At 44.6% G+C, this 15,599-nt stretch overlaps 1 protein-coding gene across 1 annotated transcript in view; it reads left to right on the forward strand.

Annotated features, from left to right (window-relative positions):
* Positions 1-4,082: 4,082 nt before the first annotated feature.
* The window catches only part of LOC130112584 (dual specificity testis-specific protein kinase 2-like), a 30,792-nt gene continuing 19,275 nt past the window's right edge, over positions 4,083-15,599 (forward strand). The window contains exons 1-2 of the mRNA XM_056280021.1: positions 4,083-4,238; positions 5,074-5,829. Coding sequence (XP_056135996.1) covers positions 5,623-5,829 — 207 coding nt within the window. The 5' untranslated portion in view covers positions 4,083-4,238; positions 5,074-5,622. The remainder of the gene's footprint in view (positions 4,239-5,073; positions 5,830-15,599) is intronic.

The raw sequence follows: 15,599 nt of genomic DNA on the forward strand, positions 1-15,599 counted from the left end.
ACGTATTTGGTACCCATGAATAGCTTACTGGGGAGAAAAGAGGGAAAACTCAACAAAAAATCCTGCTACATCGGGTCATCTGACAACAATAATGCCGATACTGTAAACTCAACAGAAAAATCTTCATTTTAAGCGGTCTCCTTTTATCTCCAGTGCACTAACTGATGCACTTATTACTGTTGTCACCGACTGTTAGTTGACGGCAATAAGTTGTGTCTTGGATTCCCTAAACTTTCCTATTGGTTGCAGAATACATAACTTCCATCATTGGCCTTAATTTTGCATCTTTTTTCTATCCACTTGTTTTTGTTGTGGCGGTACCAAGCCCTTATCTCACTGTTGCTGAATCTTCTCATTGGCACCCCATCCTCAGTCTGTGAAAGGGGGATGGGTTACCTCCCACCACTGGCCAGGATTATAACCCAGTGTGAAAGGGGGTAGTTTACCTCCCACCACTGGCCAGGATTATAACCCAGTGTGAAGGGGGGTAGTTTACCTCCCACCACTGGCCAGGATTATAACCCAGTTTGAAGACCTCTGTGTGGTTCTGCAGCACCAGAAATGTCGATGCAGTGCCACCTAGAGCATTTACAGTACAATGGCATGTTGCTCTACCCTCCAACCCAAACATTATGAGCTTGATCCACAGAGGTTGAACTCCTCATCTATACTGCATATATGTATGTACTGTAGGTAGGCCAATGAACGCACACAATCACACACACAAATGGCTGGTTCCTTCTAAACTCAGTGACCTGTCAAGAGCACTGAAGGTGTTGTTCAGACTATTGCTTTTGGCCAGAACTGACACAGTATGTATAAACATATGTATAAATCACATATGAGATTAGTAACTCACAATTATTTCAAGTATTTCTGACTCAGATGAACTATAACGGGACCCCATCTTGGAAGACTCACTGTTGTAATTAAGTATACATTGCAAATGGCACATAAGGATTAGACCCAAAAAAACACAAAGGTGAGACTGACGGGCAGACTGAGACAAAAAAGGCCCCATATCTTGTGACCAAGACCGGCCCACCACAATCAACTCACAGTCTTTACTATATGTACACATATATTTGACAATGGCACAAGGGGATTCGGATAATACTACTCATGGTAGAGAGTTGGGCTGTGGAGAAGACAAGGCTGCAAAGTGCGAAAAAGCCGGTGTTTTTCTCTTCTCAACTGATTTCAAGTAAGGAGAGCAGTGATAACAGGATGAAATTGCCCTCCAACAAGTGAATTGTTGAGACAAATAGCCATAAAATACCAATCTAAAACGTTTTATTCAGTTAACAAATGTTATTGATGAGTTTTATGGTCTGCAAAGGCAAAAGGCACACACACTGTGTAGCTCCCCTGCCCTCTCATATCAGTAGGTCAGACCACAACCCAACATACCCATTGCCCAGATACAGACCCCGTGTCCAGATACAGACCCCGTGTCCAGATGCAGACCTTGTGTTCAGATACGGACCCTGTGTCCAGATACAGACCTCGTGTCCACATGCAGACCCCGTGTCCAGATGCAGACTGGGTCTTCAGATACAGACCCTGTGTCCAGATACAGACCCTATGTCCAGATACAGACCCTATGTCCGGATACAGACCCTGTGTCCAGATACAGACCTTGTGTCCAGATACAGACCCCGTGTCCAGATACAGACCCTATGTCCGGATACAGACCCTGTGTCCAGATACAGACCTTGTGTCCAGATACAGACCCCGTGTCCAGATACAGACTCTGTCTTCAGATACAGACCTTGTGTCCAGATACAGACCCCGTGTCCAGATACAGACTCTGTCTTCAGATACAGACCTTGTGTCCAGATGCAGACCCCGTGTCCAGATATGGAGCCTGTGTCCAGATACAGACCTTGTGTTCAGATACGGACCCTGTGTCCAGATACAGACTCTGTCTTCAGATACAGACCTCGTGTCCAGATGCAGACTCTGTCTTCAGATACAGACCTCGTGTCCAGATGCAGACCCCGTGTCCAGATACAGACTGGGTCTTCAGATACAGACCCTGTGTCCGGATACAGACCCTGTGTCCAGATACAGACTCTGTGTCCAGATACAGACCCTGTGTCCAGATACAGACCTTGTGTCCAGATACAGACCCTGTGTCCAGATACAGACCTTGTGTCCAGATACAGACCCTGTGTCCGGATACAGACCCTGTGTCCAGATACAGACCCTGTGTCCAGATACAGACCCTGTGTCCAGATACAGACCTTGTGTCCAGATACAGACCCTATGTCCGGATACAGACCCTGTGTCCAGATACAGACCTTGTGTCCAGATACAGACCTCGTGTCCAGATACAGACCCTATGTCCGGATACAGACCCTGTGTCCAGATAAAGACCTTGTGTCCAGATACAGACCTCGTGTCCAGATACAGACTCTGTCTTCAGATACAGACCCCGTGTCCAGCACCAACTGCCAACAGGACTGTGAGGACAGGCTACACGATCTGATACAGACTCTACCTGACCACTTTGAGCTTACTACAACTACTACTACTACTGCTACTACTACTACTACTACTGCTACTGTGCACTGCCTGTGACACCCATGTCCTATCAGACTTGAATATAGTTTTTGGCACTTACTTGCGTTGTTGCCTCCTGACTAGATCCTGGTTTGTGTTGTATTAACCCGTTTAATCCCAAAATGTTCCTTGCAATTTGGCAGACAAGTGCATTTTTTACTCCTTTGACCTCCCTAGCACACAAACTTTGCCCTTTTTGATTTTATGCTGGTTAATTTAGTGAAATATTAGGTTTTATACTCGGTGAGCGGTGGAAAACAGCATAGTCAGAATTCATACAGATTCTTCAATTAGTCCTATTTACGCATTTAAGGATCTATCTATCTAGCTAACATAAAAACATGTAGTATTTTAGGGTACCATGGCCACACTGAATGAGCGTGGAATTTTGTTCATCTTTATCAGAAGTACAAAAACATCAAATATTGTACAGTAACATGATAGAATTTGTGTATAATAAGATACTGGTGGCCTGTCCAGGGTGTCTCACCGTCTACCTCCCAGTGACTGCTGGGATAGGCTCCAGCATCCCCACGACCTAGAGAGCAGGATCAGCTGCTTGGATGATGAATGGATGGGGAAAGATATGTTAAATGAGGACCAATTGATTTTGTTGATCTGATGAAGAAAAAGAACAACACATCTGCTAATGACGTCATTAATCTGGCTTAGAATTTATTTCTGCTTTTTTTCCTGGATAGAATTTGTTTCCCAATGACGTTTTGCCTTTAATAAATGCCGGCTGCAGCTTTTTCTCCAACGTGTACAGGAAAATCGTGTCATGTACAGGAGAGGATGAAGTGGGGGGGGGGGGTGGGGGGTTGGGGAGGGGTGTGTGCTTTAAAGGACCATTTCGGTATTTTTGCACGTTTTACTAAATGTATTATAAATCCCGTATTCTATGCATTGCATTATTCCCAACCATTCTCATTGTCATGTCCATTTTATTTGTGTAGCCTAATATCACAAATTACAAATTTGCAACTCTTGCACCATAGTCACAGTTATTTTTTGTCAAATTCGTGTTCTAACAGTATATATGACATTTTTTAAGAGTATAAAAGATTATGTAGCTTAAAGCGTGGATTGAGTTTTCCAGAAAAATAGTCCCTGGGGGGAAACAATTTTGTTGTTTTAGAAACGAAATTCAAATCTGTAAGTCAAGTAATCTTCCAAACTAAGGTTATAATATAATAATGTAATATAATTTATACGTGTTTTGCAGGACGTGGGTTTAAAATGTGAGAGAAAACCTCCGGAATGGCCCTTTAACGAAACGTGCGCCCTTGTCGGCGTACAGCTTCCGGTTTACGCGCCAATGAAAACGAAGGCTCGGCCCCCCTCTCGGCGGCGGGTCTCGGATCGGTTTCTGTGTTTCCCCCCCGGCGAAGGAGTCGGCGAACGCCGGTTTGAGATCAGATGTTGGCTCCGTCTCCGTCGGCGCCCGCCTTTTATGTTCCCCAATAAGAGTCGCGCTGCCTTCCATACGCGCTGTTATTATGGACACCCCGGGCGGCCGAGGAGGAGGAGGAGAAGGAGGAGGAGGAGCAGGGGGGGACCGAGACGTCCGGAGCTGAACGCTGAAAAGGGCATTTAAACAAAGGGGACTCCTGCTTTTATTTCAATCACAATCCCTTTTTTTCGGCTAAGTCGACATTTTAGCGGGAAGAGAGGTAAGCGGATAAATTTCCGGCGGTGTGCGTCCTGCTCCTAAGCCGGCCATCAATAACGGAAACGCCAAATTCACGGTAACACCCCCCCCCCTCTGTTTAGGTAGCCAGCGTCCTCTAAACAGATGAAACTACCACCCCCCCCCCCCCAGGTCCGCGACGCGTACCACGTCTAGAGCCCAGCCGCGGTTTCCCTATGCGGTCTAGCTGCGCCGTGGAGGCTGCGGCTTATCGCGCTGCTTGATTCATTCACCACCGCCGCCGCTCGCGCGCGTCACTCTGGGCCGAGCGGGAGCAGGTGGCCATTGTAAAGCCCCTGTAATGTTGTTTTCTCTTTCTCTTTTTTTTAACAGCGTTTTCTGCAGCAAGAGTTTGCACACGCGGTTGTTGCGTTACTGCGCTTAATTGCCCCCAAGCCGGGGGGGCGGCGGGGGGGTACTATAGCTATTTGCAATAATTTGTAATAATTAACCAAATTATGTGCACGGCTGTTTAAAATGCAGTTATAATTGAAGAACAGTTTTGGGGGCCGCCTCCCAAAAATGACCCCCCCCCCATTCAGGATGTTCTGCAGGTGCCACTGGGCTGTGTGAATTGATGCACTGATTTAACAAAATGTCGATTTGTAGTTTACTCATGACATCCAAGTCTCTTGTTGGAACAGTCGTCATATTTAGTATCATATTTACACATATTTAGGTATTGGAGTCAACTTTGCTGAGGCAGGTTAAGGAGGTAGTTCTCCTTTATTCGGTTTACTTCTGCAGCCAGAGTGAAATTATTGAAGTCCTCTTGAGCCGCCAGGCTTTTAATGCAACTTGGCTTCTCTTTTGGACAGCACACCAGTTGACTGGCAGTGGACGCCGCCAAGGACATACCTACGAACAAGTTGTGGACCAAGAATCGGGGAGTCGGGAGAAGAAGAAAAACCAGGGAACACCTCCCACAAGAAGGAGATACCTGCTTGTATCCCCTCCTCTTGACGACGCACTGTAACAACGCAATACTAGACCTCTGTTTTATGAGTTGGTGGGCAGGAAAGAACTGAGCCTGCTCATGAGGCTCCAGACAACTTTTGCAGCGACCTGCATGCCTGGCCTGGGAGCAACTTTGGAGAAAGATGTGGCAAATGTTTAAATTTTTGGTTGTTTGTTTAGGAGTGTCTTGATAGAACAGTGCAAACAAGAATTCAAACGCCAAGATAAAAATCATCTTGCAGGGCTGCAGAGTCATTGGTGTCAACTTGACCTCCAAATCTACATTCTGAGCCATGGTGGCAAGAGCCACCGTTGTCTCGTCCTCAAGGACTAGTGCAGCTTAAACTGTTCTTTGTGACGTTGCTTAGACTTTAAGAAGGGTAGCAATAGCGCGGTGGTCGGCCAGAAGGATGGACCGTCACGCCGACTGCTGCCCCTGTGATCCAGAGGAGATGGATGGGGGGCTGGATGAACCGCTGCTTCATGGCATCCACGCAACCAACCGGATGCGCCCGTCTTCTTACCGCGCCTTACGCAGTGCTGTGTCCAGTTTGGCCCGCATTGACGACTTCTTCTGCGAGAAAATAGGCTCGGGCTTCTTCTCTGAGGTCTTTAAGGTATGTATCCATCCATCTATCCAGCCATTATCTATACCCACTTTGTTCAATTCATGGAAATCTCAACCGATTAACAGCAAATTATTAATCGGATCATAGCGGATCAGCTACTCGCTGGGAAGAAAGTAACAATAGAATGCTGCTTTAGGTAATAGTTGAATGACATCTGCATATAGTGAGATTTTGGGCCAGTGGTTGGATTGATAATGCAAATAACAAATGTGATGAAGCACATCGATGTCTGTTCTCTGTAAAGGCTGAATTTTAGTGGTAATGTTGGTTTTGTGAGTATTCTGGTATTCTGGCACATGGTTTAATATAAAAGAGTTTAAACCATGTCATCAAGTTTTCACCTTTGTAGATTTTTTCCATTTCTTTGAGGTGTGAAGAAGCAGTCGCTGACCTGCTTCTTCACCCATACCAGCTCAGGGTTGTTCTGGGAGACCGTATCACGTGTGGAGGCTCCTGTCATTTCCCCCAGATCCCCATGCTGCTGCCCAGGCGCCCCACCCAATTCCCCCTAAAATGTGTTCTACCTCATTCTTTCTGTGTCAGGTGTCTGCAGAAATTGGACAGAGGAGAGAGATTTTAAGTGTAGTAGTACTTTGGCATCATCACCCTGCCTGGATGGGCTGTGTTGGGTGGGGTTGAAGCTGAGGTGCAACCACAATCCCCTTGCCCTTCACAGGACATCCCAAAAGAACATACACATTAATTAACTGGTATCCCAAGATATGCACCATACAACAACCATTGCAAGAAATGAGCAAGAAAAGTAAATGTCCGTAGACATTCTGAAGATAAAACGGTTATCTTAGTAAAGTGACACTGTTCCATTCTTAAAACCCACTGGGACTGGAATGACTGGTTTTTAAAAGGTAAAACTTTCCCCTGCACTAATTTAGGGCCCCGATTACGATGATGAATGAGGGAACATGTTTGGTAACTTGTGGTACTGACATGTCCATGGACCTACAGACACAAACTAGCAAACTTGGAATCTGTTACCACATGTAAAGTCAAGGGAGTTGGCACATTGGCTTGAGTTAACGTTCACGTTTGGCTTAAATAATGGGTAAAATGGAGAATAATTAAAACCCATACAATTATATCTACATATAATAAGACGGAAGAGGAAGAAAAAGACACGTGCAACTGACTGATTAATGTTGTTTAGTTCATGTACTTCCTGCCCACATAGTATGTGATAAACCTGAGTTGTGGGTGTCACTGACATGGCCGTGAATGACTGTGATGTAAAAAACTACCACACACAATCTGATGCAGTGTCAGAGATAGCCACCTATTTCTGTTATAGCATTGTTTTATTAGCCACACGACCAAGGCCGGTGGAATTTGTTTTTGGCAGACAAACTATGCTCATCCCTTTGGGACTGGTCCTGAAACGTTCTTCTCTATTTCAAACGACGCAAGTTGAAGCTGAGCTGTGAAGTTCCTGTTCTTTGAACCACGCTTCTCGCCCTCTTTAACACCTTTATTCTCGTGTTTTGTCTCTGAGCATCCCTCGTGATCTAAACACTTCTCTGAGCGTTTTGTCGCCACACTTGAGAGATGTTTAATATCTCAGTCAGAAAAACAGGTTGTGCGTCTGAGTTAGCTGGAGCTGCTTCTTGCAGCACATGCTGGAGTCTCCAACTGTACTGTCTCTCCTCTCAGACTGTGGCAGAACTGTTTTTTGCTGTACTTAGCTTGGCGTGTGCTGACTTGATGGCCTCAACTATTGAATCTGTGGTGATTTGGGTCACTGGACCCAACCCCCCCCGCCCCCAGCAAGCCTGGGGCAGCATTGATGGGTCATTTTAGACTAGACAGGACTACGTCGAAGTGCAAAGTATAAAGTAATCCTCTTTGAAGCCTGGGCTTGGGTGGGACAAAATTATCAGCGCTTGCTGGTCTTGGTACACCTGCCTTAACGTAGCTGTGGAGTATAAGGTGTTCTTTTTCTCCTCGGCATTAAGTAATGATACTGCCGCTGTTCAGTCACTACTGACTTGAAGTCAACACTAGCTCACATTGGCCCTATTAAGTAGATTACTGACATACCACCTGTGAGAGGTAGCATGTGCTTCACCACCCGACTCCTTGTCTTTCAACTGAGTAGTAATTACTTCTATATTTCTCTGATCTACACACTGTGTGTGTGTGTTTTGTGTGCAGTCATGCTTCAACTCACCTTTCAAAATTCATATGTGTGCCACTATGTAGAAAAACAGGTATGCATGGCATATATATGTGTCCACGGGTATTTGTACACTAGGTATACACTTCAGTAAAGAAAACAAGTGAAACATCATTTTGATGCCACAATAGGCCTCATTTGTCAGTTTATAGACTCAATAGGGTGTTAAGATAGTCTCGGTGAGCACTGGCCTTTGCCAACTTTGTGTTGACTTGGCTAGCACTGGATCTGTATTACAGATAGCTTTTTTGATCTCATCCCACACATGTTTAATTGGATTGCGATGTGGTGAAAGGACAGATCACTGCATTAGGCTGAATGCATTGTCATATCCATGGAAGCATTCCTGGAACAAGCCTTGTGTTATGACGCATTATCCTGTTTAAAATCTATTTGCAGGTCATTGTTGACATGAAGGACAATATGATGTATGAAAGGAACTGTAACTTTCCCTGGACTGTAGTGGTCTCATCCTAGAGAAATGGCTATGAACTAATTCATGGGATCCATCAGACCAGGCAATGACTTTGTTCATTAGCCTACAAGAAACTGCAGTTTCTGGATTTTCGCTTTACAAGGTAAATCTGCAACGTTGTTAGCTCCCATACCCTTGTCTTGTTGAGGTTTAGTGAGTTGTACGTTATTTAAGATATGTCCCTGCTGCCCCAGTGTTGGAGTGGACTGTTGACTTTACACCGTCTGATGCTTTGAGTTATGTGTTACCCTCCATTGACTTCTTCTCTCAATTACTCTGTCTATTTGCTGGACGTCTGTGGGTGGTGTATCAGACACCCAGCAGTGTTTCACTTCTTAACACACAATGTGCCTGGAGACTATCATACCATCACCCCTGTTCCAACACAGTTTCTTTCTTCCCAATTCAGTCCAAATTTCAGTTGCTTCAATTAAGCTATAGAATACAGTTTTCGCATGTCTAATTCATCCACAATGATTGAAGTGGATGTAACTTAATGCTAGGTGAGGCTGCTGCCAGACCGCCCTCGGTGTCATTGGAACACCAAGGGCGGTCTGGCGGTGGCGTTGACTGTTTTTTTGGTGTCGTCATGTGGAGTGCAGGGAGGTGTGTCAAGGGTGTCTGGCTGGGAGAGCTGGCATTAGGTTGGCTGAGGGAGCTTGGTCTGCTGTATCCGGTGGGCCTAGGGACCACAGCCCCGCCTGGAGCTGCGCCCAAAGAGGAAAAACCGAGGGCAGTCTAACAGGACATGGAAGTGGGGCAGGCTAAGCTAACTGCTAGCACATGCAGACTGGCAGCTCCGACAGTCATCCTGGCTGGCGTTCGGTTTTTTTGGACAGGGTTTTTTTTTTGTTGCTTAGTTTGGATACATGTGTTCTAGTTTGGTTATATATGTTCTTAATTAGGATATATGTTCTTAGTTTGAATATGTGTGTTCTAGTTTGGTTATATATGTTCTTAGTTTGGATATATGTGTTCTTAGTTTGGATATATGTGTTCTTAGTTCGGATATATGTGTTCTAGTTTGGTTATATACACTCACCGGCCACTTTATTAGGCACACCTGTCCAACTGCTCGTTAACGCAAATTTCTAATCAGCCAATCGCATGGCAGCAACTCAGTGCATTTAGGCATGTAGACATGGTCAAGACGATCTGCTGCAGTTCAAACCGAGCATCAGAATGGGGAAGAAAGGTGATTTAAGTGACTTTGAACGTGGCATGGTTGTTGGTGCCAGACGGGCTGGTCTGAGTATTTCAGAAACTGCTGATCTACTGGGATTTTCACACACAACCATCTCTAGGGCTTACAGAGAATGGTCCGAAAAAGAGAAAATATCCAGTGAGCGGCAGTTCTGTGGGCGAAAATGCCTTGTTGATGCCAGAGGTCAGAGGAGAATGGCCAGACTGGTTCGAGCTGATAGAAAGGCAACAGTAACTCAAATAACCACTCATTACAACCGAGGTATGCAGAAGAGCATCTCTGAACGCACAACACGTCGAACCTTGAGGCAGATGGGCTACAGCAGCAGAAGACCACACCGGGTGCCACTCCTGTCAGCTAAGAACAGGAAACTGAGGCTACAATTCGCACAGGCTCACCAAAATTGGACAATAGAAGATTGGAAAAACGTTGCCTGGTCTGATGAGTCTCGATTTCTGCTGCGACATTCGGATGGTAGGGTCAGAATTTGGCGTCAACAACATGAAAGCATGGATCCATCCTGCCTTGTATCAACGGTTCAGGCTGGTGGTGGTGGTGTAATGGTGTGGGGGATATTTTCTTGGCACACTTTGGACCCCTTAGTACCAATTGAGCATCGTGTCAACGCCACAGCCTACCTGAGTACTGTTGCTGACCATGTCCATCCCTTTATGACCACAGTGTTCCCATCTTCTGATGGCTACTTCCAGCAGGATAACGCGCCATGTCATAAAGCTCGAATCATCTCAGACTGGTTTCTTGAACATGACAATGAGTTCACTGTACTCAAATGGCCTCCACAGTCACCAGATCTCAATCCAATAGAGCACCTTTGGGATGTGGTGGACCGGGAGATTTGCATCATGGATGTGCAGCCGACAAATCTGCAGCAACTGCGTGATGCTATCATGTCAGTATGGACCAAACTCTCTGAGGAATGTTTCCAGTACCTTGTTGAATCTATGCCACGAAGGATTAAGGCAGTTCTGAAGGCAAAAGGGGGTCCAACCCGGTACTAGCAAGGTGTACCTAATTAAGTGGCCAGTGAGTGTATGTTCTTAGTTTGGATATATGTCTTCTTAGTTCGGATATATGTGTTCTTAGTTTGATATATGTGTTCTAGTTTGGTTATATGTGTTCTTAGTCTGGATATATGTGTTCTTAGTTTGGATATATGTGTTCTAGTTTGGTAATATTTGTTCTTAGTTTGGATACAGGTATGTGTTCTAGTTTGGATATATTTGTTCTTAGTTTGGATATATATGTTCTTAGTTTGGATATATGTGTTCTTATTTTGGATATATATATATTTGTCCTTAGTTTAGATATATGTGTTCTAGTTTGGATATATGTGTTCTTAGTTTGGATATATGTGTTCTTGGTTTGGATATATGTGTTCTACTTTGGTTATATTTGTTCTTAGTCTGGATATATGTGTTCTTAGTTTGGATATATGTGTTCTAGTTTGGTAATATTTGTTCTTAGTTTGGATACAGGTATGTGTTCTAGTTTGGATATATTTGTTCTTAGTTTGGATATATATGTTCTTAGTTTGGATATATATATTTGTCCTTAGTTTAGATATATGTGTTCTAGTTTGGATATATTTGTTCTTAGTTTGGATATATATGTTCTTAGTTTGGATATATGTGTTCTTAGTTTGGATATATGTGTTCTTAGTTTGGATATATATTTGTCCTTAGTTTAGATATATGTGTTCTAGTTTGGATATATTTTTTCTTAGTTTGGATATATATGTTCTTAGTTTGGATATACTATGTGTTCTTAGTTTGGATATATATTTGTCCTTAGTTTAGATATATGTGTTCTAGTTTGGATATATTTATTCTTAGTTTGGATATATATGTTCTTAGTTTGGATATATGTATTCTAGTTTGGTTATATATTTGTTCTTAGTTTGGTTAGATATTTGTTCTTAGTTTGGATATATGTCTTCTTAGTTTGAATGTATTTGTTCTATGTGTTCTAGTTTGGATATATGTGTTCTTGTAGTTTTTAGATATGTGTTTTTGTCTTTGTGTTGCACTGCTCTGGGCTGGGGGGAAACGATATTTTATTTCATTTCATGACTGATTGATGTACGCAAGTACATGAAGTGAAAAGACAAAGGGTTCCTGATTGCTGAACTTGTGAAAACAACTAGGTGTCATAGCTTTTATAATGTCGTGTCTTCTGTATTTTAGTTCAACAGCAGGCATCTTCAGCGTTTAGCACCCGTGTTCAAGTCGGCTCAGGTGCAGGAGTGGTGTGGGACAAGTCTTCTGTCCAGTTTATCTGTTGGATTTGATGTAATCTGGTGTCGTATAAAAGTAAACCAACCCTGAAATGAGTAATACTGTGTAAAGTATTCTGAATACCGTTCAAGTCAGCGTATAAAACAACACCCACAGATTGTCAATCATTGACCACGCAAAGACACATAATGTTGTCCCAAGGTGTTTGCTTAGTGAGTTTTTCTATAAAGTGAATTCCAGAAGAACATCCGGGACAATCCTTCCCTGAAAAACACTCTCAAACACCCGGGTCTTAAAGAAAGGCCATCAAGTACTTGGCTGGAAAAGTTTGGTTTTTGTATTTACTCGTTTGATTTGTTTTTCTGTTGTGCAGCGAGTTTTGGTCCTCTTTTTAATTCAGCAGAATTTATTGTGCAGTTATTTGATCTATGAACTAATTCCTTGTTCGTGTGGGCTGTAAAGTCGTGTTGTCGTTTCCTTGTTTTTTTTTTTTTTGGGGGGCTGGAACACTACACTAGAGTGGTGGCGCAGTGGTTAGCGTGGTCGCCTCACAGCAAGAAGGTCCTGGGTTCGAACCCCGGGGTCGTCCAACCTTGGGGGTCATCTTCTGTGTGGAGTGTGCATGTTCTCCCTGTGTCTACGTAGGTTTCCTGCCACAGTCCAAAGACGCGTAGGTCAGGTGAATCGCCCGCACTAACTTCTCCCTAGGTGGGTGTGTGGGCCCTGTGATGGACTGGCAGCCTGTCCAAGGTGTCTCCCCGCCTAATCTCCGGCTTGGTTTTCATCCGTGGGTGCTGGATGGAAAACATGCCGAGCAGCAGTAAAAGTTACACTCACGGAGTCGGCTCATTCTATTCTGAAAGTATCCTTTATGTCGAGAAGACACCTCTACAGACGTTACATGGTCTGTAGCAGTTGCTACAAATATCTTCGTATCATACATCAATTTTTATATTTTTGTATTGTAATACATTTGTATTGTACACCAAATATCTTTGAATCGCTCGGTTCACTGTCAAATTCGCTCTATCTAACAAATTGACCCTCAACTGAACATTCTAAATAAACAAACATTTCCATATTATTGCTACATTACACCTAATGTAATTAGGTGTAATGTAGCATTTTGCTACAGACCATGTACAACTTGCTACATTACACCTATGTAATTAGGTGTAATGTAGCACCCAGGTATCCAGGAGACACCTGGAGCCTGTCCAGGGTATCTCCCAGGGTGTCTACTGCCTAATGACTGCTGGGTTAGGCTCCAGCCTCCCGCAACCCCGATTGGGATAAGCAGCTTAGGTAATGGATGGAAGGGTGGACGTGGCGTTCATCGAATTTCCTTATTTTTGACTCCTTCAGCGGTGCAGTCAAACCTTTAGAGCAGCTCAGACCTGTCGCTTAGGAATAACCAACAGTCACATCTTCTGAAGAAAGTGCTCAAATCACTCATCTACCTCATGGAGAGAATGGTTTTAATGTTGGGGCATAAAAGAATATTTTTAGGCCAATTACACTTAAATATGGGGGCGGCACGGTGGCCCAGTGGTCAGCACTGTTGCCTCACAGCAAGAGGGTCCTGGGTTCGAACCCCAGGCCGTCCCGGGTCCTTTCTGTGTGGAGTTTGCAAGTTCTCCCCGTGTCTGCGTGGGTTTCCTCCAGGTGCTCCGGTTTCCTCCCACCACCAAAAAGACATGCATGTTAGGGTCAACACTCCTGCCTGTGCCCCTGAGCAAGGCAGTGGAAAGAAGAAGTGGAGTTGGTCCGCGGGCGCTGCCGCTGCCCACTGCTATGCAATAGGATGGTTACATGCAGAGAACACATTCATTATAACCTGAACAATGACAAATAAAGTGGCTTTCAAGTTGCGTAATCATACTTGCGTTATTGCAGGAAGTACCGTGTGTTTAAAGGCTGCGAGGTGAAAGTACTCACCCGTCATGAACCCTTTCACGCTTACTTCCTGTTACACATCCACGCCTCAGTGCTGTGAAAGGTTTCCCCTCTTCGCCAGCACAACAGATGTGTGGAGCAAAAAATATCCCCTGTTCCAAGAAAATGTGTTTTGCAGAAATGAAAATCATCCATTCCTGATGGAAACATTGTTTCGTATTTTAGCAGCATTCATATTTTAATGTCACGTTGCTGCCCCACATTGCATAATTTTTTATTTTATTTTTGTATTTTTTTTCCTCCCCAATTCTACCCATCCAATTACCCCACTCTTCCGAGCCGTCCCGCTTAGTGCTCCACCCCCCTCTGCCGATCCGGGGAGGGCTGCAGACTACCACATGCCTCCTCTGATACATGTGAAGTAACCAGCTGCTGCTTTTCACCTGACAGTGAGGAGTTTCACCAGGGGGACGTAGCATGTGGGAGGATCACGCTACCCCCCACCCCCAAACAGGCGCCCCGACCGACCGGAGGAGGCGCTAGTGCAGCGACCAGTACACACACCCACATCCGGCTTTCCACCCACAGACACAGCCAATTGTGTCTGTAGTGTGTACCATGGGGATTCGAACCGGCGATATCCGTTTTGGTAGGCAACAGGGTAGACCGCTACGCTACCCAGACACCCCCAAAACAACAAATAATTAGTGGAGGATGAGTACTTTAATACTTTCTAAAGTGTGTGTGTGTGTGTGTGTGTTGCACGACCTCACACCATCAGTGAGGTTTGTGTGTGGGGGAGATCTGTGTCTGTCTGTCTCTATAGGCATTTATCTATGGATCTATCATCTACATGTATCTGGGCATCTCATCTATACATCTATCCATCTATTGATGTAACTTTTAACGGAGGCAAACATGCTGTTGGCAGGTCAACTGTAATGGCAGCCGTGCCGACACCCCGTTCTGGAAAGCAACTCCCTTTTTCCAGTTCTTGAATGATCCTTTGCACAGCTATTTATTATCAGCTCCATTGTAAACAGGAGGAGCAGGCACAGTTTACACCCGTCTAATACAAACAAAACACCCACGTCCTGCAGACGTTGCATAACTGGGCCTGGTGAAAGTAAGGGAACATTCCAGAAGGTGTCAGCTCTGACAGCAGCACTCTGATTTCTGAACTTATGAAGTTGTTTTTTGTTTTTACATCCTTTTTGTGTGTAGCATGTGTCCTTGTGGGGGCAGCAGCTGATCAGACTCTTCCTAACAGTTGAGTTTTTAGGGTCCAAACAAGTGCTGGAACCTCCTTCTGCTCCTTCGCTTGTATCCCAAAACGTTCGTCTCCTGCTGCTCTCCTCCCGTCCCCATCATTGTCAGTTTACCGTAGTGATAATGGCATCAGCATCCGTCTCCTTCCTGGAAGTCATGTGGCGGAGACGAGCGCTAATTCACCATTTCCTCATTATTAATGCTATGCTAAGATAATCTCATCCTTGTAAAAAATTAACATATTATGCTTGGACTGGTTCATCGCTGCCGGCATGCTTTTTCTTTTTTCTAATTTTTATTGGATTTTCCCCCTTTTTTCTCCCCAATTGCATCCGGCCAATTACCCTACTTTTCTGAGCTGTTGCACTCGCTGCTTCACCCCCTCCGCCGATCCAGGGAGGGCTGCAGACTACCACGTGCCTCCTCCGACACATGTGGAGTCGCCAGCCGCTTCTTTTCACCTGACAGTGA

This window comes from Lampris incognitus, chromosome 5 (genome assembly GCF_029633865.1).
Source record: "Lampris incognitus isolate fLamInc1 chromosome 5, fLamInc1.hap2, whole genome shotgun sequence".
Lineage (NCBI taxonomy): Eukaryota > Metazoa > Chordata > Actinopteri > Lampriformes > Lampridae > Lampris > Lampris incognitus.